Source organism: Xiphophorus couchianus, chromosome 9 (assembly GCF_001444195.1).
Source record: "Xiphophorus couchianus chromosome 9, X_couchianus-1.0, whole genome shotgun sequence".
NCBI classification, from domain to species: Eukaryota; Metazoa; Chordata; class Actinopteri; order Cyprinodontiformes; family Poeciliidae; genus Xiphophorus; species Xiphophorus couchianus.
This window is the reverse complement of record NC_040236.1, coordinates 1,450,289-1,476,816: the sequence shown is the minus strand read 5'-3', so window position 1 is coordinate 1,476,816 and position 26,528 is coordinate 1,450,289. Positions and strand designations below refer to the sequence as shown.

Sequence of the window (26,528 nt, the reverse complement as noted above, 5' to 3'; positions counted from 1 at the left end):
TAGTAACAGGAGAGTCAAATTAATCCTATTTAACTGTCATCTATTTTTAGTTATTAAAATGATTTGTAGCCAAACTAATCCTGGTATATGTTGACTGTCAGTAGTGTTTCCGTTGATTTGACTGATTTGATAACAAAGACATTTGCTGTTTTAGTGTCTTAGGAGTACAGTGCTTGTTGGGACAGACAGTATTATTTGTGTTTTGGTTTGCTTCCTGAAAAACTAAAATTCTTCAAGATTTTCTTTTTCTCAGATGTCTGGTTGGCTCTGATCACTCATATTTAGTTCCGTGCAGAATTTTACTCTTCCAACAGCTTTAAGCCTGTTTCTGCTGTGCAAGACTAATAATATAATATATTAATAATATATTAATAGTGGAAATTTCCAAAGGGAAGACCCCTCTAACCTGTGGAGGTTAGAGGGGTCAATTGTTTTTAAGAAACTTCTTGTGAGCGGTCATCTCAAAGTATTCCCAAATATCAGAGTTTTTACTCCTGCTGACTTCATTTCAATCAAGTTTATTTTTATGACACATTTCAGCAACAATGCAGTTCAAAGTGCTTTATATCATAAAAACACAGAAATATAGTCTAAAAATACCATGCAGTCAACAGTTGAGGAAAAAGGTAACAAACGTTACATTTTGATACCATCATCAAAATTATCAAAACATATAAAATATGTCTGTAAATGTACCTTTTTTTCAGCCACTGCTGCTCAACCTAATTACCTACAACAACCCATGAAGCAGCACGGCTCATCGTGCTTTTATTTTGAAAACCGACACACAAATTGAAACAGTCACGTGTCCCATGTAATGTGATCAGGGCCGGCCCAAGACTCCATGGGGCCCTAAACAGAGTTTGGTTTTGGGGCCCTCTAGTTCTGCTAATAATGTGGACTGGATGCAATCAACATTATTTGATCATAGCTGCACACCTGCTAAAATTATTGCATCTCTGACAGTGATGTTTACATTATATCCTTTATGCCCGTACAATATAGGATACATTTATTGGCCCATTTTTGGGCACTAATTTCCTTAACTTTGAGGGATTGGTGATCGGCCAACACTTGCATGTGAAACCAATCGTATCCACCAATCTTATCTACCTCAGAAAAGGTTTAAAAAGTAGCCACTGTCCTCTTCTGCTCTGCTATGAGAGAGGTTTGACTGATAGACCGGACCACCAGCTCAGGTCTTCATGTTTGCAGTTAACAATAGTGGCTCCACTGTTGCAAACTCAGCGACTTTTTTGCTATATTTAGCAACATTTCAGACAAAAATTGGTGTCAGCCAAAATCAAAATTGGCATGTCAGGCTTTTAAAACATTGGTAATAGGCGATCAGCCAGAAAACTGCAATCGATGCACCCCAACTTAAGATGCAATACATACATACAAAATTAAATTTCTCTTAGGTGTAATTACAATAGTTAAAAATTATATTTATACCAGGCGTCTTTCTCACCTCAGAATGTGGACCAGTAGTGGGCTAAGTCTATGCCTTCAAACAATTTTAATTTGAGAAGAATCACATAGCTTATAAGTTGTTGTAAAAATAATGTTTGTTTTAGATACATAAATTATCATGCATAGTTGGGGATAAGCAAACTAATACTTATCCCCAACTATAGCTTAGAGCAGCTCATTGATATATTAATGCAGTAGCCATGTAGCCTGATGTAAAAACATTTTGCTAGACATTATCAAACATTGAGAAGTTTTAATTATTGTTATCAAACGTTATCAAACACGCCAACCAGGAGAATCGACTCATTTAAAGTTAAGACTCAGTTTCACACAAATACAAACATTGTAGCATAAATGTTTAGTTGTTGAACTGGACTATGGAGGACCAAAACTGACTTAATAAAAATAAAAATAAAAGCATAAATATATAGTTTTTCCTTGTCCTTAAATGGTCCTCCATACTGGACAAGGTCGCTATCAAGATAAGTTTCTATTAGCAGCTCCACACATCTTTCTGATAAATATCACGCTACCAAGACACATTAAAACATACCTTGATCTTGGCTTTTTTTTCCCCTATTCTTCCTCTTTCTTTTCTCTCTCCCTGAAAGGTTCAGTCCTTTTTTGCAATACTGTTTTTATAACTTATCTTAAACTGGTGCTTTCACGGTTTGAATGCGCATTGCAGGGCAGCTCATATTACCGTGCAGTGAGGTACCTACCGCGGCCACTAAAATCAATTAATTTTTTTTTTTTTTTCCTTTTTGTCTATATAACACATACATTGTCAGATGTATATTATTGTAAAAAAAAAATCACAATTTGTAATGAAGCTGTGTGTTTGTGTTAATATAATGCCATGGAAATCATTACTAAAAAAAAAAAAAGTAGTGGAACTTTTTTTTTCCTCTTATGGGCCAGGGCCATAAGCGGCCGCTTAGTTTGCTTATGCATTGAGCTGGCCCTGAATGCGAGGCATTGTTTGTTGTCAGCCACGTGGTTTTCAGCAAGACACAAGCATTGAAGTGGGGCTTCATCTGACACACCCCCTTTTTTACTTGGTACACGCCTCGAAGACTGGCTTCAGATGGCCCATCTCTATCTCCCACAACACCATCACACGGCTGATCATACCGGTTCCCGCCTAGAGGCCAGGAGGATTCCTGGACTGAATCCTCCACCCCATCATAAACATTCACTCCATTCATCTCAACTGTAAGAACATCATATCCTAAGGCTTTCTTGTTATCACGATCACCGCTTGCCTGTCTCCCTCTGCTTTCCAGAACTGCCACTTGTCCTCTGCTGAACCAGTGGACCACCCCCCTCCCTGAGAGCTCTGCTGAGCCATTTCCACCACTGAGCGCATCTCTTTGTAATTCTCAATTTATTAAAGATCCTTAAATTCTGCTTCTTCTAATAGTGTTTTGCATGTGAGTCCAACATATCCTCAAAACCAACATGACACACAAAGTGATGTGCATGTCCAGAAAAGGTGTAGCTTTCCCTCAGTGGGAAAAAGACAATAATGCTTGCTCAAAGGATAGTTGTATGCTGGTGGCATTGTCTTAATCGTGTCAACTCACTTTTCCTCTGTGTTCCAAGCCTGAGTGTTTTACAGATCCTATTATCTCTCCCTTTCATCCACATCTTTGCATGAAAACGGGGCCTCTCATCTTGCTCCACTGAATAAACCATCAATTAGGCTAAGCATGACTGTTTAAATGCTTCTCAGATTCCATAAAATGCAGCATACACACTCATACATACATATACTAAAGCAAGGAGTTGACACACATAATAGCAGAGATCTGAGGGAGGAACTTAATTTTCCTCAGCTGACTGACCTGTATGGAGTAACTTTGTAAGACAATCCAATTAAACGTATGGCTGATACCTGTGCTGTGACGAATAAACCCAGCTTTTAGAAAATTAAGGCCTTCCACCAACTGAAACTCAAGCTCTATGAAATTTTTCCTGACAGTAGGAGACATTTCAGAGAAATTTCCCTCTTTTTATATTGCTGGGATATAAACACCTAATATTCAGAGTTCTGCTGTTAAGGTTTTAGGAACCATTTAATTCAAGTCTAGTTGATGAAGAATTGCAAGCTTGTCATTTGTAAATTGGATTTCTATTCTACATTAAAACAATGGAAGATGAAACAAAAGTGTACAATGTGGGTTTCAGAGAAATTTCAATTAAAAAAACGGATATTTAAAATAAAAAATTTAATTCACACAGTCCACCTTTTACTTAAAATTATTTTATTATGTTTGTCTTTTGTAAGACTATTTAGTTGGTGTTAAGTATTGTCAATGATGTCATCCAACAACATCAACACATAATAGCCTAGACATGTTTTCAAATTTTCTGTCAAATACAAAAACACAGTGGTACACCTATTGTTCCCTAACAACACTTCATAGAACAACACAAGGCTTTTAAAACAGTTATGCTAATTAAATGAAGTGTGTTAAAGTTCAGGAACATCAGAGCAGGTGGTCCATGTTGAAGCTAAGGTAATTCCCAGGCTGGAGAAAGGCAGTGTTCTAACATTTACATCCTTAAAACTCTTTCTTTCTTTCTGTCTTTCTTTCTGGGTCAGAATTCTATGAGTTGGCCAGTCATCTACTATAGTCTGGTCCAGCTGGTCCTGATTTTTTAAATAAATCCAGTCTGCTCAGGGAATATATGAAGATTCATCTTTTCAAGCCTTGTGGACAACATTTTGTAAGTGATTTTGAGATCTTAACTAGAACTGCAAGCAGTTATAATGGGTTTCTTGCCCAACCCAGGAGGTCCTCCCCATGCACCGCCCCACCCACCACGGGTTTTAATATGTGTTTTAATCTGGAATCAAACCTGCAGCCTTCCAATTCAGAGTCCATCACATTACCCAGCAAGCTATGTCACTGTGCTTACTCATGTTGGCAGTGAAACCAAATTCAAAATGAATTAATTGATCCCACAAGAATATGAAGTGAAACACATGGCTCAACCCAGAATCGAACATGGAGCTTTCCAATTCAGAGTCCATTGCATTCATCAATGAGCTATATTGTTTAATGCACTCACATACACAGTCAAACAGAAATAGGGGATTGGCTGGCATTTGATTTAGTGATGAGGGAAAAGTGAGTGGCACTTCACTCCTGCCGGCAGTAGCCAGTCGTGCAAGGCATAGGCCTTGGAGATCAAATCCACAACCCAGTATGCAAGTCGCTGCTTAGAAAGTGCCTGACCTTTCCGTGAGCCAGCATAGCAAACAAAAAGGGTATACACGGAAGGATGCCGTGACATTGATATATGCCTCAAAGGCACAAACAGGGCACAGTGGTTCAGAGGAGCATCCGGTGTCAAACAGGGCAAGACGGAGCGGCTGGGTACTGCCAGTGACACCTTAGGAATAAATGCTACATCAGGCCACAGTGTAACACCTGAAACATAAGGATTCCACCAGCAGCAGGGCTCAGCTATCGAGAGAGCCTGCAATTCCCCCACACGCTTTGTGGAAACCATCGCCAAAAGGAACGCCGTCTTCAGTGAGAGCCATTTGAGGTCCGCCGATGCCAGGGGTTCAAATGGGAGGGACTGAAGTGCCTCAAGCACCAGAGAAAGTTCCCACACCGGTGCCACAGTGCGGTTGGGTGGGTGCAAATGCCAAGCACCTCTCAAAAACAGTACAATGTCTTTGTCTCGGCCACCGAACAACCATTCAGCCCAACATGCCAACAGGAAATGGCAGCCACATAAACTTTTAAGGTAGATGGAGACCATCCCCAATTCAGTAATGCCTGCAAGAAGGTCAGTATGTCAGAGACTGAACACTGCACCGGGTCCTGCCCTTTATTATGGCACCAGATCGCAAAGACCGCCCACTTGTTATCATAGACAGCTTGCGAGGACGGCGCCCGTGCATTAGCCATTGTATGCCCTACTGACCCAGTGTATCTTGAAAAAGTGGACCCCGGCCTTTCAGGGGCCAAATCCAGAGCTGGAGCCAGTCCGGTTTGGGGTGCAAAATCCAACCCCCCATCTGGGAAAGAAGATCCCTCCTGGAGGGGAGATGCATTGGCGGGGAAGGGGGTCACCAGCAGAACCCTGTGCCCCTCCTGACAAACCCTCAGGAGAGGCTGATAACGTAGGCTGAATGGTGGAAAGGCATAAAGGAGGGTCCGGGGCCAGTCGTGTGCCAACGCATCGTGGCCCAGAGGGTTGCTGCTGTCCAAGGAGAACCAAAGGAGACAGTGAAATGCATCCCTTGAGGCAAAGAGGTCCACGTCCGCCCTGCCAAAGACCTTCCAGATGCACTCCACTACCTCTTGGTGAAGCTTCCACTCTCCAGGAAGCAGCTTCTGACGAGATAGAAAATCTGATGGCATGCTCTGTGGCCCCGGGATGCAGGCTGCTCTGAGGCTGTCCAAGTATGGAGCTTCCCAGGTCAGAAGCCATTGAGTCAAGAACAAAGGTTTCCTTGACCTGGTCCCCCCTGGTGGTTGATGTGAAAAACCACAGTGGTGTTGTCTGACCTCACCAGCACATGCTTCCAATTCAAGTCAGGAATAAAGCTCCAAAGAGCCAGAAGCACAGCCTGTAATTCCAGGACATTGATGTGTTCCCTGCTCTGTCGCTGGGACCATGTCCACTGTGTCATTTGACCCCGCCAGGTTGCACCCTATCCCATGGAGGATGCATCTGTAAATACAACTTCCCAACGACATGGGAGGGAACTGAGCGGGGCCCCTGTTGTCATAAACAACCTCACCCTCCATTCAGACAGAGACTGAAAACACTGCACCCCCACAGCAAAAGTCCAAACGGGAGGAACCTGAGCTGGAAGTGCTTCCCCTAAAAAAGCAAAACGAAGAAACCACCAATCGGGTGGAGCGATTGAAACATGAAAATAAGCATCCCTGACATCTATGGAAGTGAACCAATCGCCCGGGGAAATCGCCTGCAACACTTCCTTGGTGGTCAGCATACAAAAAGGCATGGCCTTCAAGTACACATTCAGGCCCCTGACGTCCAAGACTGGACGTAGACCCCCGGTCTTCTTCGGAACCAGAAAATATATGGAATTAAAGCCCCCTGGATCCAGCAGGGGGTCCACAGGCACTATATCTCCCTTGGCCAGCAAGGTGCAGATTTCTTGGTTCAGTGCCTGTGCCTTCACCGGGTCGTGGATCACAGTCATCCTGACCAGGCCAGGGACGGGTGGCCGGCGGCAGAATTGAAGACAGTATCCCCGGGACAGGGTGGACAACACCCACAAGTCCAGGGTGTGGGCAGCCCAGAAACCGAGCTGTCCCGGGGTAAAATAACCGACCGCCGGCCGTAAGGCATCATCTGCTGGCCCCCCGGCCCTTTGATGGCCTGGGAGGACGCTGGCCAGACTGTGCAGCTCGAAAGGGGTGAGATGACCTCACCCCAGCTTGGTCTCAAGCCCGGTTTCCTTGATCTGGAGCAGGTCTTTGGACCGATTTCTGACCTGGCACCAGACCCTGGGGCTCAATGAAAGAAGGAGATGGGCACAAGGACCTCCATGAAGGACCCGTAGCTGCCCAAGAGCCGACTGGTTGGCGATCACGTCTGTGAAGCCCTGCCAGCTGCCTCCTTGTTTGAGAGGCCTGAGCTGTACGATCCAAGGTGTCCAGCCAAAAAGTCCCCCCGGAACTACAGGCAGGGCCCTTAGGGTTCTTCTACAAGGCTCAGTAAGTGGCGACTGCACCAACCAGTCCTGGTGACGAGCATGAACCAGTGTGGAGAGTGTGCGTCCAAGCTCCTTCGTCATGAGAACAAAAGTCTGCAGAGATGCATCAACCAGGCCTTGTGTGGTGTGGTCCAGTGGAACAGATTCCAAAGAAGAAGACAGGGCCAGCATAAGATAGGAGAGAGAGTTCCCAATCCGGCCCATGCGGGCCCCAGAGTCATATGCCTTGCAGAGAAGTAATACGGCACTGAGGCCGCAGACAATGGGCATTGGGCCGCAAAGCCTCATCAGGTGGGATAATAAGAGAGGCAATGCCCAGTTCCACCGCTGGCATCTGCCCCAAGCCAACCCTGGGTGCCTCCTGCATGGCTGCCAAGACCCTGCCATCCATTGTCAGATGGGAAAGCGTCTTGGTGTCTGACCAGCAAGCAAGTAGTTCCCGTATATACTCCTCCGAGGGAGGAACCACAAAGGCAGTCTCTGATCTACTGCGCCTAAAAAAGGCGCTGGAAGCTGATGAAATTTTGTGAACTAAATGCTTAATTTTAGTATAGATTGTAAAGATTTCATGGACCTGATAAGCTACAATATGGCCACCTTCAGAATAACATCATATAAATTGAGGTAGTTTGGCATTTTGTCAACTCCATCGGAGTTTTTAACTGACAGTGTGACTCTTCCAGTGATAGTGTTGACAAATCTCACTTAAGTGCATAGTTAATTCATTTTAATGTATTTTACATAAATGGCATTACTTCACATGTATCAAGTATTTTCTTTTACTCACTAGTTTGTCACCATCTTCAGTTCTGTGTCTACTCCCTCATGCACTGTTAACTCTGTCAGATGGACTTTATGTTGTTTTTTGTTTTAAATAATATTTCTTTTGTTTCTTGGGAAGCATTTGTCTGTAAAACTGAGTAAAAATATCACTAATAGGGTCATTAAAAATAATTTGACATTTATTTTTGTCAGATGGTGATGACAAAGTTCTAGGTGAGGTCCATTAAAAATGTAATTTTCAAAAAAAATGTTGCAACTGGAAGCCTGCACCTTAGCATCTTTACATTTCCAAAACATTATTTGTCAAATTTGTATACATAAGCTTGAGGAATAATTTTAAAAAAAATTGGGAAAATTTAAACCCATTCTGTCCCACTTCTCAAGAATCACTGAGTAACGTCTCAGTTCACTCTTAATGCTGGAGCACACCGATGATAAGACATCTTATTGTCACGTGCAGGAAATGGCCGCCCTGCTCCGCACATACAGGTTCCCTGAGCCATCCGTTTCAGAAATACACCATGTTATTAAAATACTGACTGCTTATCACATAAATGAGAATGTACCGACATATTTCAACGAGTGATGCATATATTTACCAATTTTCTGCCAAAACTATCTCCCGCAGATAAAACATGTACAGTTCACATCCAAGTTCAGCACGTAGCATAGCAACACAGGAAGAAAACAAGATGCATTTTCTGCCCCTTGGGAAACAGTAATCACCTTGAAACACTGCTCTCTGGTGGTCAAAATGTGCAGCACCCGAGACCAACTATACCTGTACATATTTAAATGTGAAAAACAAATAAAATTACATAACGGAACCAAAATAACTCAATAGCATTGCTACCATAAGATAAAAGAAAACCAACAATTTGAAACAGTACAATTATTCACCCAAAATTTACCACCCGGCTACATTATAAAGAATTGTTACAAAGAATCGCTAAACACAAAGAATGAACAACAACAGAGCTAACCCAAGCTACTAAGAAAAGACTGATCAAAAGTTAAGGCTGAAATGAAAGCAGGTGACAGAAAAACATGAAAGTGACAAAAACCTAAACAACCCAGGATCATGACAAAATTGGGCATTGAAAATATTTCCATTTGAATTTTAACAGCGTTGTAATATGCATTTGTAAACTGCATTGTGACCAATTTAATGTGAGAATTTGATATTTAGGTACAAGAAATGCTACAAATAAGGAAGTTGTAGTGCAACAATTTGCCATGTCAAGTGTATGTGATATTCAACAATAAAGATATTCAGTTTTATGTCTCCATATTTATTAGGTTGCCATGTGTTTCCTTTTCTTGTTCTTTTTAGATTCCTGCTCTACATTCTTTACCCTTTCAACTCAGACATTTTGTTTGTGTGACTTGGGATATCCAGGAATATAGCTAAATGTTAATGTTCAGCACTCTGTTTTCAGTCCCAGAATGAACACAGTAACTCTTTTGATTGATTATGAAAAACTGTCACATAAAGTTATTGTGAGAGACACCGAATTTATTACAGTCAGATCACTTGAGAAAATGTTGTGACTGTTTATGTGTATTACTGGTCACAATTTGTTTTGTTTATTATAATAAGTTAATTTTTCATTGTAATTTGTTAGTTGTTTCAGAACCTAGTTTTATATGTCTATCGCCTGTCTTAATTCATAGTACTGATATTTCCGAGACGTAATTGAATGTATCTCTTTACCTGTGTTCCTTGAAGGTGCCTTTTTGCCAAAGGACCGAGAAGGACCTCGCTGCAGCAAACAGAAAGGGGCAGGGACGGACCACTGTCATTCTCATACCTTATTTGGAAATATTTCTTATATTATCCACGGTCTCCCGTGTTTATTGTTTATTTTTAAACCTTTTAAACCTTCATCTTTAGGAAGGATTTATTTTATTTACTTCAGCGCAGCTCACAGTTTTTAACAAATTCCGTAGCTTTCTGTGTACTTCTAAATCTGCTTCTTAGTCGCATCTTTTCGGGTCTGCTACTGCCTCTAGTGGCGTGGGGGTGGTAACACAACTAATATAATTACATTACTAAAACAGAATACCAGAAAGTCTTTATTATTTATTATTAATTCTGGCATTACTGGCAACGTAAAAGATAAATTATCTTCTAAAACACCATATTTTTCCATTTTTTTCGGGATATAGAGCTAGTTAGGTTATATAAACGATACCATTATACATTAAATGACTCATTAAGACACTGGTCTGATGCTCTGCCTATGTTCGGAATGGATCTTCTACTTCTTATGATGTGTGAAGGAAATGGATCAAAATATTAGATTAATTTGAACTTGTTAGGAAAGACTAGATACTTACCATCAGCTTTATCAAAGTTGCACTTGAGCTGTAAACTGAGAACCACTGCGCCACGCCCTTCCCTAACCTGCGTGTACCAGATCCATGGAATAGGAGAGTCTCAGCAGGGAGTTGGTCCCCTGTCTCCGGCAGTGAGGAAGATGATGAAGATGAAACCCAGGGTTCTCGGATCACAGAAGTCTACCGCTGATCGTCCAGCGCAGCGGCTCCGCTTCAGCCTTGTTCTCCTGACTCCATCCGGACGTGGTCAAGGCAGAACATCCATGCCTGCTTTATCTTCTATCGAGCTCTGCGTGACACATGAGCGTGGGCGGATAGTTGGGCAGACGTTCACGCTAAGAATACAGGGATGCTTTAAAAACAAAGTGAAATCTGTCTGATAAACTACTGAAAGCAGGAAAATAAGCACGCATGCATGAATGATGTTTGCTGCGTTTTGCTTTTCTTATTTCCATTTAGGTTAAGATACCTAAAATATTGCTAGTTGACTTAATATGCCAATTATCTGCAAAAGGAGCAGGTCTGTTGCCACAGGCTCAGATGCTACTTTTAAAGATGCTGCCTTATAACGGTAAGCAGAGGCGGAATTTACCTGCGGTCGTGTCTTCTCCGCTCAGCTGAGCGTTCCGTAATCCAGGTCAGAATGGAAGTGGTTCCGCTCGGTTTCTGTGAGGATGCGCCGCATGTGACGCAGAACAGAGAGGGGCGGCTTGGGAGGTGTGTGGCGATTTATTTCAAAGCAAGCCTTCCTGGCGACCTGCGCGGTCAAACCACTTGTAAACTATTTTGCATTTCATAAACATACAAAATGTTGCATTTATGTAGGAAGACGGAACCTTTTAGACAGAGAGGTAAGGGCTCCACATCTCCAAACATCTTCCTACGTCTGAAATCATCCGGTATTTGTGCCGTTTGGTTTCTGATGATTTAAAAAAAAGAAGAAATTACTTAAGATTTATTTACTCATTTAAACATTTTTGCTTTGTTATTCTCATTTACATATATGGTACTGTTTCCTTTTTTTATCTTCTGTGACTAATTGTTTGTTATAACGCACTTTTACAAGATAACACATCTGCTTTTTAATAATAATATTAAATAAATATAATGTATTTATTTTTTTAAATAATTTATTGCTAAATAACCAACAATCACAGATTGTTAATTAAACGGACTTCCCCTTTAAATAAGGAAGAACAGTTTAACGGCCCGTTGCCATGACCACCGCAATGCTAACATGTCCGGAGAAGAGGTATGAATAGTCATGAAGATTAATGTTTGTAGCAGTGCTGAATCGCTGATGTATTTTATTTATGATACAAAAAGTGCGTCTATTTGACAGGAACAAGCAGCAGAGTCCCTGCAGTGGGACGCCTTGCCAGTGCAATTAATACAGGAGCTGCAAGAACACAGCGCCGAAGAGCTTCTGCAGTAAGTAACCCGGTTAACCTGGAAACAGAAAGTAAACAAGAAAATGTGCCAGTAAATGGCTTAATTAATTAGAGGGACTTTATGTAATGCAGTCCGGCATCCTGCATGTTTTAGTTCTCTCCCTGGTGTCACCAACAACCTTTTCAGCATGTCAGCGTTCTTCTTAGGCCTTCTAACGAGCCATCATTTGATCCAGGTGCGCTAAACCAGGGGATAGCACGACCCACATTTGGAGGCCTTGAGTCCTCGACACGGCCGTCGCGGGTTCGATTCCCCCTCACCCCCCTCTCCTTCTCCCTTTCCTGTCAGCCTACTTTCATATAAGGGACACTAGAACCCACAAAAGACCCCCTGGAGGGGACAAAAAAAGTTTTATGTCAAAGGAAACTCAGCCGATTGGATGGAGTCATTGACTTGCAGCATTCACTCGTCTTGGACCAGTGTGCAGCGACAGTAGAAAGCTCCCTTTTAACAGGAAGAAACCTTCAACAAAACCAGGACCTATCTCACTACAAGTGGCCATCTGCCACGACTGACTGGGAATTTGAGACTGAACAGTATGCACAAAAAAGATACAGAAAATCTAATATATGAGTCCTTTCTATGTTATGAAAAGTGACATGTTAATAGCAGGAAACGATTAGGTGATGGGAGCATTGTCTCAGCCGATGTCCTCCTCCAGGAAGGAACCACAACCAAACAGAATGAAACATCAGGTGTAGCTTCTGTGGAGAAAAAAAGTTACATAAAATAATAGCAAATAATGTAAGTTGGAGAGTAGCAAAAGAAGAAAATGAGGAAAATGGTCAGTTTGTCCTCCAGCAGCCCAAAAGCATGTGGCAGCATAACTATAGAAATAGCTCAGGATAACCGAAGCCTAGAATGAGGCATGAGAGAAGCATAACCAGACTGTTGTCTGACTGGGCTGTACACTCTACCTCCATTCAACTGGGCAAACATTGCTATTTAAACTACAAACTTTATCAAAAAGCAAAGTTTTAAGCCTCATTTTAAAAGTCTGTCTTATACACCGATAAAACTGGAGGCCGGTTCCTCAGGAGAGATGCCTGATCAGTAAGGATCTGCCTCCCATTCTACTGTTAAAACCTTGAGGAACCAGCAGTAAACCTAGTCTGTTAGGCACATATGTCCATATGGATTAATAATCACCTCTGTATGATAGAGGTGATTATTAAGGGCTTTATATGTGAAAAGGGGAATCTTAAATTCTATCCTAGGTTTAACAAGGAGCCAGTGAAGCGAAGCTAAAATAGGAGAAATATGATCTCTGTTCTTAATTTTCATCATAACTGTTGCTGCAGCATTTTGGATCAGCTGAAAGCTTTTAACTGTATTTTGTGGACTTCCCGATAGTAAAGAATTACAGTAGTCCAGCCTTGAAGTAACAGATGCAGGGACTAGTTTTCAGCATCACTCCTGAAGAATATTTCTAATTTTAGCTATATTAATTTTTAAACCAGCCTATTGTGTTTCCCTTGATATCGACATGTTAAAGCTCATGATAATATAACTTTACATCATAGACATGCCTGCAACAGAGGAGCTTACAAACTTCGGCACCACAGAGAGCGACTATGTCATTCTGAAATCCATCAAACAGACATGAAGTACAACAAATCAAGAGAACAGAAACATCAGGCTACGTGGTCACTAATGATGAAACAACACAATTCAAAGCAGTTCAGAAGCATCATTTTGACATTTTATCAATTTAAAGCCTGGAGCAGCTAGCAACTGCTGAAGCTAGGTTTATTATTGACATGTTGAACCAGGTACACAGCAGCGAGCGTTGAAGCCGACCCCGCCACAAAATATTCTATATAAAAGTTACATAATGCAACTTTAATATACTTTTACTGGTATGGTGGTGCTGCTCCCTGACTCATCTGTTCTTAAGTGTGATAAAAGGTACAGGGGCAAGTTAAATATATGAATATTTTTTCCCCACTTTGCTGCTTCCATAAAGCTCCACTCATGTTAACTTAGTCTGTAAAAATGCTTTACCTAGTTTGCCATCTGTAGCCAAGTGACTGATGATGACGTTGGTGGACAGCCAGTGTCGAATTTTACAAAAAATACACTTGGAGACAATATGGACGATCCACTTGTAATTTTGCGTGTCATAAAGTTAAATGTAAGAGTGAAAATAAAGCCAGTCATGTAGCACAACATTTTATTCAATATTTTACAGTACAATCAGTCGGTCTTGTAAAGTTTTTAGCAACCATGAGTCAACTTGGATCCTTGAAATCCTATTCATTCAGGGCCCTTTTATGCCCGGGCCAGGGGCCCACCGCCCTCCCAGCCCCCCTGAAGGTCCGCCCCTGGTTTTAAGAGAATATTGTGGTTGACTGTTTCAAAAGCAGCGCTGAAATCTAGCAAAACCAGAACAGACATAAGTCCATTATCTGAAGCCAAGAGAATATCATTTGTAACATTCAACAGTTCTGTTTCAGTGCTATGATGAGCCCTGAAGCCTGACTGAAACGCTTCAAACTGATTTTTACCTTTTGATAGAGACCAGGGTCTACCACACCAAACTAGATTCAAGCTGGAAGCAGGAAACTCTCAGGCAAAAAATGCACAGTCTACCATGAGCAATAACCTGGAACAGTGAACAGAAACATCTGTGCTGAGTGTGGTACAAATGTCCCTGTAAGATGGGTTCTGTTTTTGTAAGATTCTTTTATGTTAGCACACCAACATTCTGCTTTAGCAGTGTTATCACTGACTGTTTACCATGACTACAGTGTAATCTAAATCCATTCTCTGTTTGTAGTAAAATGGAGAACATTCTAGGTTTCACAAACCACCGGACCTGTATCAGAGAGGCTGTCCTCCTTCAGTACTATTTGTCTGGATTCTGGTGGGCTAAAGATACCAAGTTTAGCCCCACACAGATCTCTTTCACAATGGCTGTACTCCATGTACTGCTGGAAAATCTAAGAGGTGGGAAATGCAGAATGTTGGTTCTTCAAGTACCAACATTGTGTTGTATCCACACTTCTAACATTGACTTTTTTTGGTAAGAAAAAAAAGGTCTAGTAGACTAACAGTTTGTGCTTTGCCTTCCTCCCCCAGAAAAACAGATGAGTTCAGTGGATAATATGGTGGTGTTCATGAAAGCCATGACTGCTGCCTGCCACTGTGCTCCTTCTGAAGAAGATGACTCTTCACTTTTGAACAATAATGAAGCCAAAGCACTGATATGCTATGTTACAAAAAGGTAAGCCTGACCAAGCCAGCCAAATTCAAATAAAAGAATACTTTATTGGAGAAATTAAATAATTCAACTGATCACCAAACTTTAAAAAAAACTTGGGACTCTAACCACATCACCACCATATTTATGATTTCTAGTAATAGTCACAACAGTTTCAGAACTTTAACATAAACTATTTCTGTAGAGCAGTGATGCCCAGGGAGGTTAGAGAGGGTTCGGCCCCACCCCAATCTTGGAGAAGTGTAGAATTGTCCCCCCCCCAAAAAATCCTACAAATAATAATTGTATTTAAACAATATCAATATAAAAAGGCGAAAGAAACAAATAACAATATAAATCTGCCATTCATCAAAGAAAAAAATACTTTTACGTCCACCCCTGCCATTGTTAGAATCAATCCAAAATTGTAGGAGAATCAACAGCAGAACAGCAGAGGCTCACAGAGCTGCTGAAGAGAGGAACTAGCTGTGGCTCTGCAGCATTAACTCTAAAATGCCCCCAGTAAGAAAATACTTAAAGCAAAATACATGTAACACCTTTTATTTACTTTCACTGCTCAAAAGGAAGAAACACATTAACAATTAAAATCAGACCACAGTTTGTTATTTCATTACTTTGGCTGAATCAGGATGAAGTGCCTTCTTATGCCTTGGAAATCAAAATTATCTAAACTGGCTGCATTGGTTTGATAGACTTTTGTTGAAGGTAGCAAATATCTCAATTATATTTTGCTCTTTAACTCTTACATTAATGAGAAGAATTTGAAACAGGAGAGGCTAAGCGCTACAACTAGCTGACAGCTCAGTGTGTGGGAGCCGAGAGCAGAGAGAGACAGAGGAGATAGAAAAACAGAAAAAGGTGTCTTGATTTCTTATCATCTTCAACATAGAGCCTCCAAAACCACACACACAAAATCTGAATATTTTTCTATAAAAACCCTGGTGCTTTGAGCATTCAATTTAAGATATATTTCCCGGATATGCATTATTTCTACCTACTTATATATTAAGTAAGTATAAATCACAATAATTTTATATATATATATATATATATATATATATATATATATATATATATATATATATATATATACAGTGGTTGGACAATGAAATTGAAACACCTCTCATTTTAGTCATGAAACCTCCCACACTAAAATGAGAGGTGTTTCAGTTTCATTGTCCAACCCCTGTATATACTGTATATATAATAAATAAACAAACAGAGGTAACAGAAAGTAAATAACGTATAAATGAGACAGAAAACAACTAAAACGGGGCACCTAGAGGGCTTAATGTATTCTGTGCTACTAAAATTGTTATAAGACTTAGATAAAGAGTGTATGCCATTACAACTGGGGAGCATTAAGTGTCAAAGACATAACATGGTCCAAAAACGGTGACCAGATTCTTGAAAATGTGATTTCAGAGCCTTTGAGCGTATGCCTAATATTTTCCAGTTTCATGAACAAACGGGCATCTTTTATCCAATAAGAATGTGTGGGTGGGAGAGGATTCTTCCAATGCATCAGTATAATACGTCTAGCCTAGCTAGTGTGAGGAAGGTCAGCATGATGTGGTGACAGCAACTGCTTTTTGGGGAGGACCCCAAATAAAGCAGTGAGTGGAGAAGGCTGTAGTGGTGGTCGAGGTGATTACAGAGAGTCAAAAACAGATTTCCAAAATTGCAGTAGAGAGGGGACAGTTCCAAAACATATGTCTGAGAGTGGCTGGGAATAAAACCACACTTCACACAGCTTGAATCCACGTCTGGAAAGATTTCAGCCTTTTGGACCAATGTACTCTATGGACGACTTTACACTGAACAATTCTATGTCGGGCACAAATTGATGAGGTGTGAATGCGTTCAGATTAGTTTGCCACATTTCATTATCAATCTCTATGTTAAGATCATCAAACCAAGTAGCTTGAAGATGGCCAAGCCCATGAGTAAATTTGTACATTAAGAAGTTGTATATCTTTTATATTGTACCCTTTGGAGTGGGACTAATTTCTAGCAGTTGATCAACCAATCAACTTCTAGAAATTAGCAAGAAATATGGTTATATTGGAGGCAGGAATTATTGGAAAACCTGGAAAGTGATGTCAAATAACGTCTCTAACTTGTAGAAATCTAAAAAAAAGTTCACAGCCGGTAAGTTAAAATGTTAAGATAATTGATCAAATGAGGCAAAAGTACCATCTAAGTATAGATCTTTCACAGAAAAAAAGCCAATTTCTTTTCCACACTGAAAAAAATCTTATTAATGAGTGAAGCTGGAAATAGAGGATTAGAATTTAGTGGCGATATTCTTTGGATCTCAAAATGTTGCATAATCTGAGCCCATATTCTAAGACAGTTCTTAATTATTATTTTGTCAGTGCAAGTTATAGGAGATGTTGCAAGAGAGTACGAGGAAGCAGAGCTACTTGAGGCCTCCACTAATGGTAACCATTTGAGAGCCTCACAGTTTGCATTGCACCAGAATAACATTGTGCGAATTTTAACAGACCAATAATCCATCCATCCATTTTCTAACACCTTTGTCCCTAGTGGGGTCAGGAGGGGTGCTGGTGCCTATCTCCAGCTAACATTCCGGGCGAGAGGCTGGGTCACCCTGGACAGGTCGCCAGTCTGTCGCAGGGCAACACAGAGACAGACACACAACCATGCACACACACACTCATACCTAGGGAGAATTTAGAGAGACCAATTAACCTAACTGTCATGTTTTTGGACTGTGGGAGGAAGCCGGAGAACCCAGAGAGAACCCACACATGCACAGGGAGAACATGCAAACTCCATGCAGAAAGACCCCAGGTCAGGAATCAAACCCAGGACCTTCTTGCTGCATGGCAACAGCTCTACCAACTGCGCCACTGCACAACCCCAGACCAATAATAGCATAAGAAATATGGTGTCGCAAGCCCTCCCATTTCCTTACTTTTCTGTATAACACTCTTTCATATTCTAGGAGGTTTCTTGTTCCATATGAACTGAAAAACTGAGGCATCGAATGTCCTAAAAAAATTTTTTTGGGATAAATACTGGTAAACACTGAAAAAGGTACAACAATTTTGGCAAAACATTCATCTTGATACAGCTGATCCTGCCTGCTAAAGAAAGTGGCAGCATGGACCAGCGCTGTAAGTCCTGAGTCAGCTGGTCGAGTAAGGGAGTAGAATTGATTTTAAAAAGTTGTGAGTGATTCTTAGTTACATGGATTCCCAGTCACTTAAATCCTTGCAGAGAGATCTTGAATGGTAAACTAGGGAGTGGGTAGACTGTAGCTGCATCATTAATTGGAAATAATTAACTATTGTTAAAGTTCAGTTTATATCCAGATATTTGTCCAAACTTTTCAAGCAGATCTAATACAGGGGGCATGGAGGTCTCTGGGTCTGAAAGAAAGAGTAACAGGTCATCAGCATATAAGGAGACTTTTTGGTCTAGACTCTAGACCACATCTTGTGATGCCATGCATGGGACTGGATCTAAGGGCTGCAGCTAAAGGTTCTATAGCAATAGCAAACAAAAGAGGGGAGAGTGGGCAACCCTGGCGGGTTCCACGACCTAGGTGAAAATATTCTGAGTAGTCATTATTTGTGCGAACACTGGCTAATGGAGAAGCATATAACAGTCAGTCTGCAGTTAACTCACACATTGTGAATGAATAATGTTAGAGTTGCTACCTGTAACTATCTAGGTGTTCTATCAGATCATCGTATGCTGTCAGAATAGCATACATGCTGTGAGTACCCATGCCTGCCTATGCGCATTAAGAACTCCGACTGTCAGAGGAGCTGTCAGTTCAGCATATGCGACAAGTTACGACAAAAATAAGTCAATAAATTGTTTTCAATAACTAGAAAGACATACATGCATTGTGGTGGTTTCAAAGTGTATTTAAAGCAGGGTCTAGCTAAAGCTGCAGTCAACTACAACACACGCCTGTGAAAAACCTGCCACAGTGTTGCTTTATGATGATCTGACTAGTTAAACGCCAAGTCAGGATGTCATACAGCTGTTAATAACAAAGTGTATGACAATCTACGTCATGATTCTATGTTGTTGATTAAATAAAATCATATGGTAATGACAAGAGTACACTTGTCTGACAGATGTAGCCATCAGTGCCATCAGTTTGTGCTCAGCTTATGACAATCTGACAGAACACCGGATCCCTGGCTGGGCTGGCAGTTTTGGTGGGCCTGAATTGCTGCCAACAAAAAAGTTCGGTTCATCTCCAAAACGACAAACAAAATATGCATCCAGTTTTTGACTTTTCCTAGCTCTATTTTTTCCATCCTTTTCACTTTGCCGCTCCCTGGAGCTCCACTCATGTTGACATAGTCGGTAAAAGTGCTCCATCTAGTTTCCCCCCCATATGTAGAATAAATAGGGGATACAATTGCTGTTTTACAGCCAGTGCATTGTGTTATACTACTCAAACTGATTCTGTAAACATTTTTCTCCAGTCTTATTCTGAAATACAAACTATATGAACTTCTCTTCATGAAATCCACAGAGGAGCGTCTGACAGGGATGGAGGTGAGACTGCTTCTGGTGTCTGTATCTACTGTCTGTCCCCTTCTATTGACATGTCAACACATTCTGTTTCAGAGGACCATTCAGAGATTCGGCTGTCAAGATGCTCATACCTCACTGGAGGAAAGTATTTCCACCTACTTCTACTTTAAGTAAATAAATTTAAAATTTCATATAACATAAATAAATACCTTGTATGACTTTGGGTTTTTAAAGCACAAAACTGGCTAAATATGGTCAGATTTACAGTAAAATATAATAAAACAGTATCATTTCCAAAGCTTCATGTGTACCTGAGTGAAAAAAATACTTTGGTATATTTCAAACATACGTATATTTGTGTAAGTACATTTTAATTATACTAAGTATTAAGTGTACTACATATAAATATATACAAAGTACACTAACAGCATGATTGTACTAATTTTGACATAACTTTAAACACACTTAAATATAATTGTACTAAAATACACTTTTAAGAAATATTAAATAAAAGAATACCTTAAGTGAACAAAATATGTTGCTCAAGTGTAAAAATGAAACAATATGTTTTTAAAGATATTTTGTGTATATTTTAAAACATGTGCTCAAAATAAAATTATTTAAAATTCACTTAAAGCTTAGTAAAAGTAAACTATTAAATATACTGAAATTTCAGTATTTTTAAATTGCATCTCAGTGTATACTTTAGGCTAATGAGGTATGCCATTTTAGGTGCCTTCTACTATTTTGTTAAAATGGCAAAGAATTTTAAAAAAAAACAATCCTTATAGTGGAACGTGATGTAATGTTTAACAAATAATGTTAAATAATGTAACAAATAATGTAAAGTAAATAATGTGTTCATGCCTCAAAACACCAACACCACCTGGGCATCTAACACTGACGCTGTGTGCAGGAAGGGGATGAGCAGACTCTATTTTTTAAAGAAGCTGAGATCCTTCAATGTGTGCAGCAAGATGTTGGAGACCTTCTATCACAGTGTTGTTGCAGGCGCCATCTTCTTTGCTGCTGTGTGTTGGGGAAGCAGCATCAGAGCCGGCGACTCTAATAGACTAGACAAAATCATCAGGAAAGCTGGCTCTGTACTGGGACTAAGGCTGGAGTCCCTGGAAACTGTGGTGGAGAGGAGGACACTGAAGAAGGTTCTGTCTATTATGGACAATAAACAGCACCCTCTCCACCACATAGTGGACAGGCAGCGGAGCACCTTCTCACATAGGCTGCTCCAGCTCCACTGTCGTAGGGACAGATACAGGAAATCCTTCCTGCCACATGCCATCTCACTGTACAATAAAAGCTAAATCATTGTTCTGCACAAATCAGTCCAATTTCGCACAACTGCACTGTGGCACACTTGCTGTACATATATTTACATATACATTCTGTTTCTGCATTTTTGAATCTTTGCAAGGACTGCTCTAAGCTGCTTTTTATATTGACAGCATGTTATATTTTATTTTTATTTTATCTTGTCTACAATTGCTACTCAGTGGTGGTTGGTGTGTGTCTTGTCTCTATGCTGTAACTGCGAAGTAGTTTCCCTGCTGGGATGAATAAAGTAATTCTATTCTATTCTATTCTATTCAAACATCCAATCATCCATCCATCCATCTTCTTCCGCTTATCCGAGGTCGGGTCGCGGGGGTAGCAGCTTCAGAAGGGAGGCCCAGACTTCCCTCTCCCCGGCCACTTCTTCTAGCTCTTCCGGGGGAATCCCGAGGCGTTCCCAGGCCAGCCGAGAGACATAGTCCCTCCAGCGTGTCCTGGGTCTTCCCCGGGGCCTCCTCCCGGTGGGACGTGCCCGGAACACCTCACCAGGGAGGCGTCCAGGAGGCATCCTGACCAGATGCCCGAGCCACCTCAACTGGCTCCTCTCGATGTGAAGGAGCAGCGGCTCTACTCTGAGTCCCTCCCGGATGACTGAGCTTCTCACCCTATCTCTAAGGGAGAGCCCAGCCACCCTACGGAGGAAACCCATTTCGGCCGCTTGTATCCGCGATCTCGTTCTTTCGGTCATGACCCAAAGCTCATGACCATAGATGAGGGTGGGAACGTAGATCGACCGGTAAATCGAGAGCTTCGCTTTTTGGCTCAGCTCTTTCTTCACCACGACGGACCGGTACAACGCCCGCTTAAGGGCAGACGCTGCACCAATCCGCCTGTCGACCTCCCGCTCCCTTCTTCCCCCATTCGTGAACAAGATCCCGAGATACTTAAACTCCTCCACTTGGGGCAGGACACCCCCCCTGACCTGGAGAAGGCACTCTACCCTTTTCCGGCTCAAGACCATGGCCTCGGATTTGGAGGCACTGATCCTCATCCCGGCCGCTTCACACTCGGCTGCGAACCGCTCCAGCGAGAGCTGCAGATCACGATCTGATGAAGCCAAAAGGACCACATCGTCTGCAAAAAGCAGAGACGAGATCCTAAGGCCACCAAATCGGATCCCCTCAACACCTTGGCTGCGCCTAGAAATTCTGTCCATGAAAATGATGAACAGAATCGGTGACAAAGGGCAGCCCTGGCGGAGTCCAACTCTCACCGGAAACGAGCCCGACTTACTGCCGGCAATGCGGACCAGACTCTGACACCGGTCATACAGGGACCTGACAGCCCGTATCAAAGGGCCCGGTACCCCATACTCCCGGAGAACCCCCCACAGGGCTCCCCGAGGGACACGGTCGAACGCCTTCTCCAAGTCCACAAAACACATGTAGACTGGTTGGGCGAACTCCCATGCACCCTCCAGGACCCTGCCGAGGGTGTAGAGCTGGTCCAGTGTTCCACAACCAGGACGAAAACCACACTGCTCTTCCTGTATCCGAGGTTCGACTATCCGACGGACCCTCCTCTCCAGTACCCCGGAATAGACCTTGCCAAGGAGGCTTAAGAGTGTGACCCCTCTATAATTGGAGCACACCCTCCGGTCCCCCTATCAAACAACAACAGGGGGACCACCACCCCAGTCTGCCAATCCAGGGGAACTGCCCCCGATGTCCATGCGATATTGCAGAGTCGCGTCAACCAACACAACCCTACAACATCCAGAGCCTTAAGGAACTCCGGGCGGATCTCATCCATCCCCGGGGCCTTGCCACCGAGGAGCTTTTTAATCACCTCGGCGACCTCGTCCCCAGAGATTGGAGAGCCCAACCCAGAGTCCCCAGGCTCCGCTTCCTCAATGGAAGGCATGTTGGTGGGATTGAGGAGGTCTTCGAAGTACTCTGCCCACCGGCCCACAACGTCCCGAGTAGAGGTCAGCAGCACACCATCCCCACTATAAACAGTGTTGGTGCTGCACCGCTTCCCCCCCCTGAGACGCCGGATGGTGGACCAGAATCGCCTCGAAGCCGTACGGAAGTCTTTCTCCATGGCCTCTCCAAACTCCTCCCACGCCCGAGTTTTTGCCTCAGCAACCGCCCGAGCCGCATGCCGCTTCGCCCACCGGTACCCATCAGCTGCTTCCGGAGTCCCACAGGCCAAAAAGGCCCGATAGGACTCCTTCTTCAGCCTGACGGCATCCCTCACCGAAGGTGTCCACCAACGGGTTCGAGGGTACCTTTCACAGTAAAATATCACCTTTCAAAATAAAACCTTTTACATTTTCATTACTCCAATTTTCACTCTTACATTATCACTAAATGTAGCTGGTGTCTTCAGTCTTACTTCTCTCCGAATATGATCTGTTTTTAGTTTTTTAACTAAAACACAGAAGTTGTTGTAATATGTGACCCACAAGAAAGGTTCATTTAAATTCACCTGATAATAATAAATGGCAGATAAATTAATTTACTTCAATGACTAATTGTAATTGGGCTGCACAGTGGCGCAGTTGGTAGCACTGTTGCCTTGCAGCAAGAAGGTCCTGGGTTCGATTCCCGGCCGGGGTCTTTCTGCATGGAGTTTGCATGTTCTCCCTGTGCATGCGTGGGTTCTCTCCGGGTACTCCGGCTTCCTCCCATAGTCCAAAAACATGACTGTCAGGTCAATTGGTTTCTCTAAATTCTCCCTAGGTGTGAGTGTGTGTGTGCATGGTTGTTTGTCCTGTATGTCTCTGTGTTGCCCTGCGACAGACTGGCGACCTGTCCAGGGTGTACCCCACCTCTCGCCCGGAACGTAGCTGGAGATGGGCACCAGCAACCCTCCCGACCCCATTAGGGACAAGGGTGAACAGAAAATGGATGGATGGATGGATGGACTAATTGTAATTGTAATTCTATACAATTACAAAGAAAGTTGGGCCGGATCAGAAGAATCTAAATTCTAGGGAGCCTGGGTGTGAGTAACAACAGAGAGTACACAGTGTTTATAAGAAAGAATAGAATTTTATATAATAACAATTGTGGATCCAAATTTATAAACAAATCAAAATTGCGCGCTTTTTAAAGAGAAAAAAAAAATAAAATAAATAACAGTCTTTTCCAATGTGTCTGTCAATTCAATGTTTCACAGCTAGTGACCAGTCGGGTCACTGTCTACCGGTTCTCTTGATTCTCTGGGCTGGAGCTCGCCATCCAAGTTCAGATGAGGATGATCATCAGGTCTCTGGTCACCACAGGCCAAAGATTGCACCATAACATGGCAAAAATAAAAACCTGACCTGGAACAAGGCGAAAGTAAAACATCTTAGAATATAAAATGAAATGCCAATATCAATAAAGCTTAAGCTATAGTTAAAGAGATCGTGCATACTTTCTCAAGGTTTTTTTCCCCATCATGTTGTACAACAATATCCAAGTCTTCAGAATACAATGTTACCAACACATTAGCAAACTAAAGAAATTAGTTTATATGTGGTAAAGGAAAATAATAATAATAACAAATCAAAGGTGCCAAAGAAGAACATCTACAACATTAGAAGTTCCCTGCAATACCAACGGAAAAGCACTTAACTGAAATAGTACAGTTGAAATACCAGAACATGTACTAATAAAAAAAGACAAGTACCGTATTTTTCGCACTATAAGGCGCACCTAAAAATCTCCAATTTTCTCAAAAGCCGAGACTGCGTCTTATAATCCGGTGCGCCTTATATATGGACCAATATTGAGCCACAACAGGTCTCGCAACTACGGTAACTAGCCGCCGACTTCATAGAAGAAGAAGACCCCGTAGAAGAAGAAGCACGCGGTGCACGCTGGGTTTTGTGTAAAGAACCTAAAATGGCTCCTATAAAGAGAGACACTTATGACGCAGAGTTTAAGCTCAAGGCGATCAGTCACGCAGTAGAACACGGGAATAGAGCAGCAGCGAGAGAATTTAACATGAACAAATCAATGGTGCGGAAGTGGATATATATTGTGATTGCATGATTGATTTACCGCAACAGTATCAGACTGTTTTTTTTTGTGTTATTGAATCGAGGAAAAGTTCCCCTCCACTATATGTTATACCTTGCTGTTGTTAAAACATAAACTGTGTCACGAAAATACCACGTCACTTACTTTACCTCGGGAAAATAATAAAACAGCTGTTTATTCATTTTGGGAATGAATGGAGTTGTCAGAACCCTGGTTTGTAATCTATTAATAAAGTTTGACTGACCTATCTGACTATTTTGTTGACATTCCCTTTAGCGCAGTTCCATCTAATGGATGCATAATGTAACCCAAGCCTCTACTGTAGCGTCTATTCTATGCGCCTTATATATGAAAAAAGTGTTAAAATTGGCCATTCATTGAAGGTGCGCCTTATAATGTGGTGCTCCTTATAGTGCAGAAAATACAGTACAACTACACAGAGAAAGGAAAAAAAATACAACACCCACAATAATAATAATACAAAATCTTACAGTAAAAAATTATTTTTATTAAATTTGATCAGATATTACATATTTTAGCCAATTTTCAACAAATTTACTGAGCCAACTGCCCAGCGCGTGCGGTCCCTCACCGATGCTCTGAGGGATTTTTTCCGGCTTCAGCCGCTCACAAGTGAAACTTTCCGAGATTCAATAAAAACAAATTTGCTATTTTGAATTATATATTTTGCGAATTTATCTTAATATTGTTTTTCTTACCGATTTCCAGACTCATCAAATTTCGACAAGCTCTTCACGGAAGCAACCGTCAGCTGTGAGCTCTCAAGCATATCTGACGCGTTCTGAGCAAAATGTCAGCCAGCAGTTGAAAGGGGCGGGACAATCAACCTTATTGGCTGATGTGAAATCAGACAGTGCCAGCTATTGGTTGTTTAGTGCGTCACTAACAGTAATCACTAAAGGCATATTTCACAGTTTTTAAAGATTTTTAGCACTTTTAACCTATATTTATGGACATATTTATTAACTTATTTTTTTAACTTTGCTACTTTTTAACTCTTAATTTTTACTTGTGTTTTTAACACTGGGTTACACTGTCTTTACCTTGTCCATTTTCAGATGTATGACGTAAGATCTTTCTATTAGTGAAAGGCAGCTGCTGGATTTCCTCACAGACAGACCCTAGTGTGTGAGGGTTGGTAAAAAAGCTTCAAGGGCCATCTCCCTCAGCACTGGCTCCGCCCAGGGCTGTGTACTGAGCCCACTGTTCTTGACCGTGCCTGTAAACGGCAGCGACTGTTTACAGGCAGTGTTTACCCTCACCCTCATGCTGAGGGTGGACCCCTTCCACCCTCAGCATGGTTAGTTCTCCCTGCTGCCTTCTGGGAAAAGGTTTAGCAGCTTCAAATGCAGAACAACCAGATTCTATAACATCTTCATCCCTCATGCCATAAGACTACTAAATTGCCATTAGTTTACTGTTCTATTATATATATTTACATCAATACTTTTGTTATTACTTATTTATTATTATTGGATCCTTGCAACGACATTTCTTTCAATTTGTATGTTTTTAAAAGTACAATTGAATGACTAGGTCTATGTCTATTAGCTCCAGTTCACACTCCAGACCAGATGGTGGCGGTAATGCACGCTTTCAGTTTTTTGAAAAGCGCCATATAAAGAACAACATCACCCTGAAATCAGGGAGGATAAGAGATGTTCTTCCAATTTGC

At 41.8% G+C, this 26,528-nt stretch overlaps 2 protein-coding genes across 7 annotated transcripts in view; one reads left to right on the top strand and one right to left on the bottom strand.

Moving 5' to 3' along the window:
• adgra1a (adhesion G protein-coupled receptor A1a) overlaps positions 1-11,176 on the bottom strand; it is a 38,115-nt gene extending 26,939 nt beyond the window's left edge. For 2 of the 3 annotated variants that reach the window (XM_028026758.1, XM_028026760.1), the window contains exons 1-2: positions 10,902-11,176; positions 10,310-10,598 (exon numbers count right to left, since the gene is read on the bottom strand). In XM_028026758.1, the coding sequence (XP_027882559.1) occupies positions 10,310-10,312 (3 nt within the window). In that variant the 5' untranslated portion in view covers positions 10,313-10,598; positions 10,902-11,176. Of the gene's footprint in view, positions 1-10,309; positions 10,645-10,901 lie in introns of all 3 variants that reach the window. The other variant, XM_028026759.1, reaches the window with a different exon arrangement.
• A 283-nt stretch (positions 11,177-11,459) lies between these two features.
• On the top strand, positions 11,460-19,717 carry cabcoco1 (ciliary associated calcium binding coiled-coil 1). Of its 4 annotated transcripts, none has more exons than XM_028026770.1 (7): positions 11,501-11,561; positions 11,636-11,740; positions 14,279-14,416; positions 14,541-14,710; positions 14,843-14,987; positions 19,460-19,532; positions 19,605-19,717. In XM_028026770.1, the coding sequence occupies exons 3-7, from the start codon at positions 14,409-14,411 to the stop codon at positions 19,683-19,685; spliced, it is 477 nt and encodes a 158-aa protein (XP_027882571.1). In that variant the 5' UTR covers positions 11,501-11,561; positions 11,636-11,740; positions 14,279-14,408; the 3' UTR covers positions 19,686-19,717. The 4 variants fall into 4 exon arrangements, with proteins under 4 accessions (XP_027882569.1, XP_027882571.1, XP_027882573.1 ...); XM_028026771.1 differs by having other exon boundaries at positions 11,543-11,561; positions 11,652-11,740; XM_028026768.1 differs by lacking the exon at positions 14,279-14,416 and having other exon boundaries at positions 11,460-11,561; positions 11,652-11,740.
• The last annotated feature ends 6,811 nt before the right edge of the window (positions 19,718-26,528 follow it).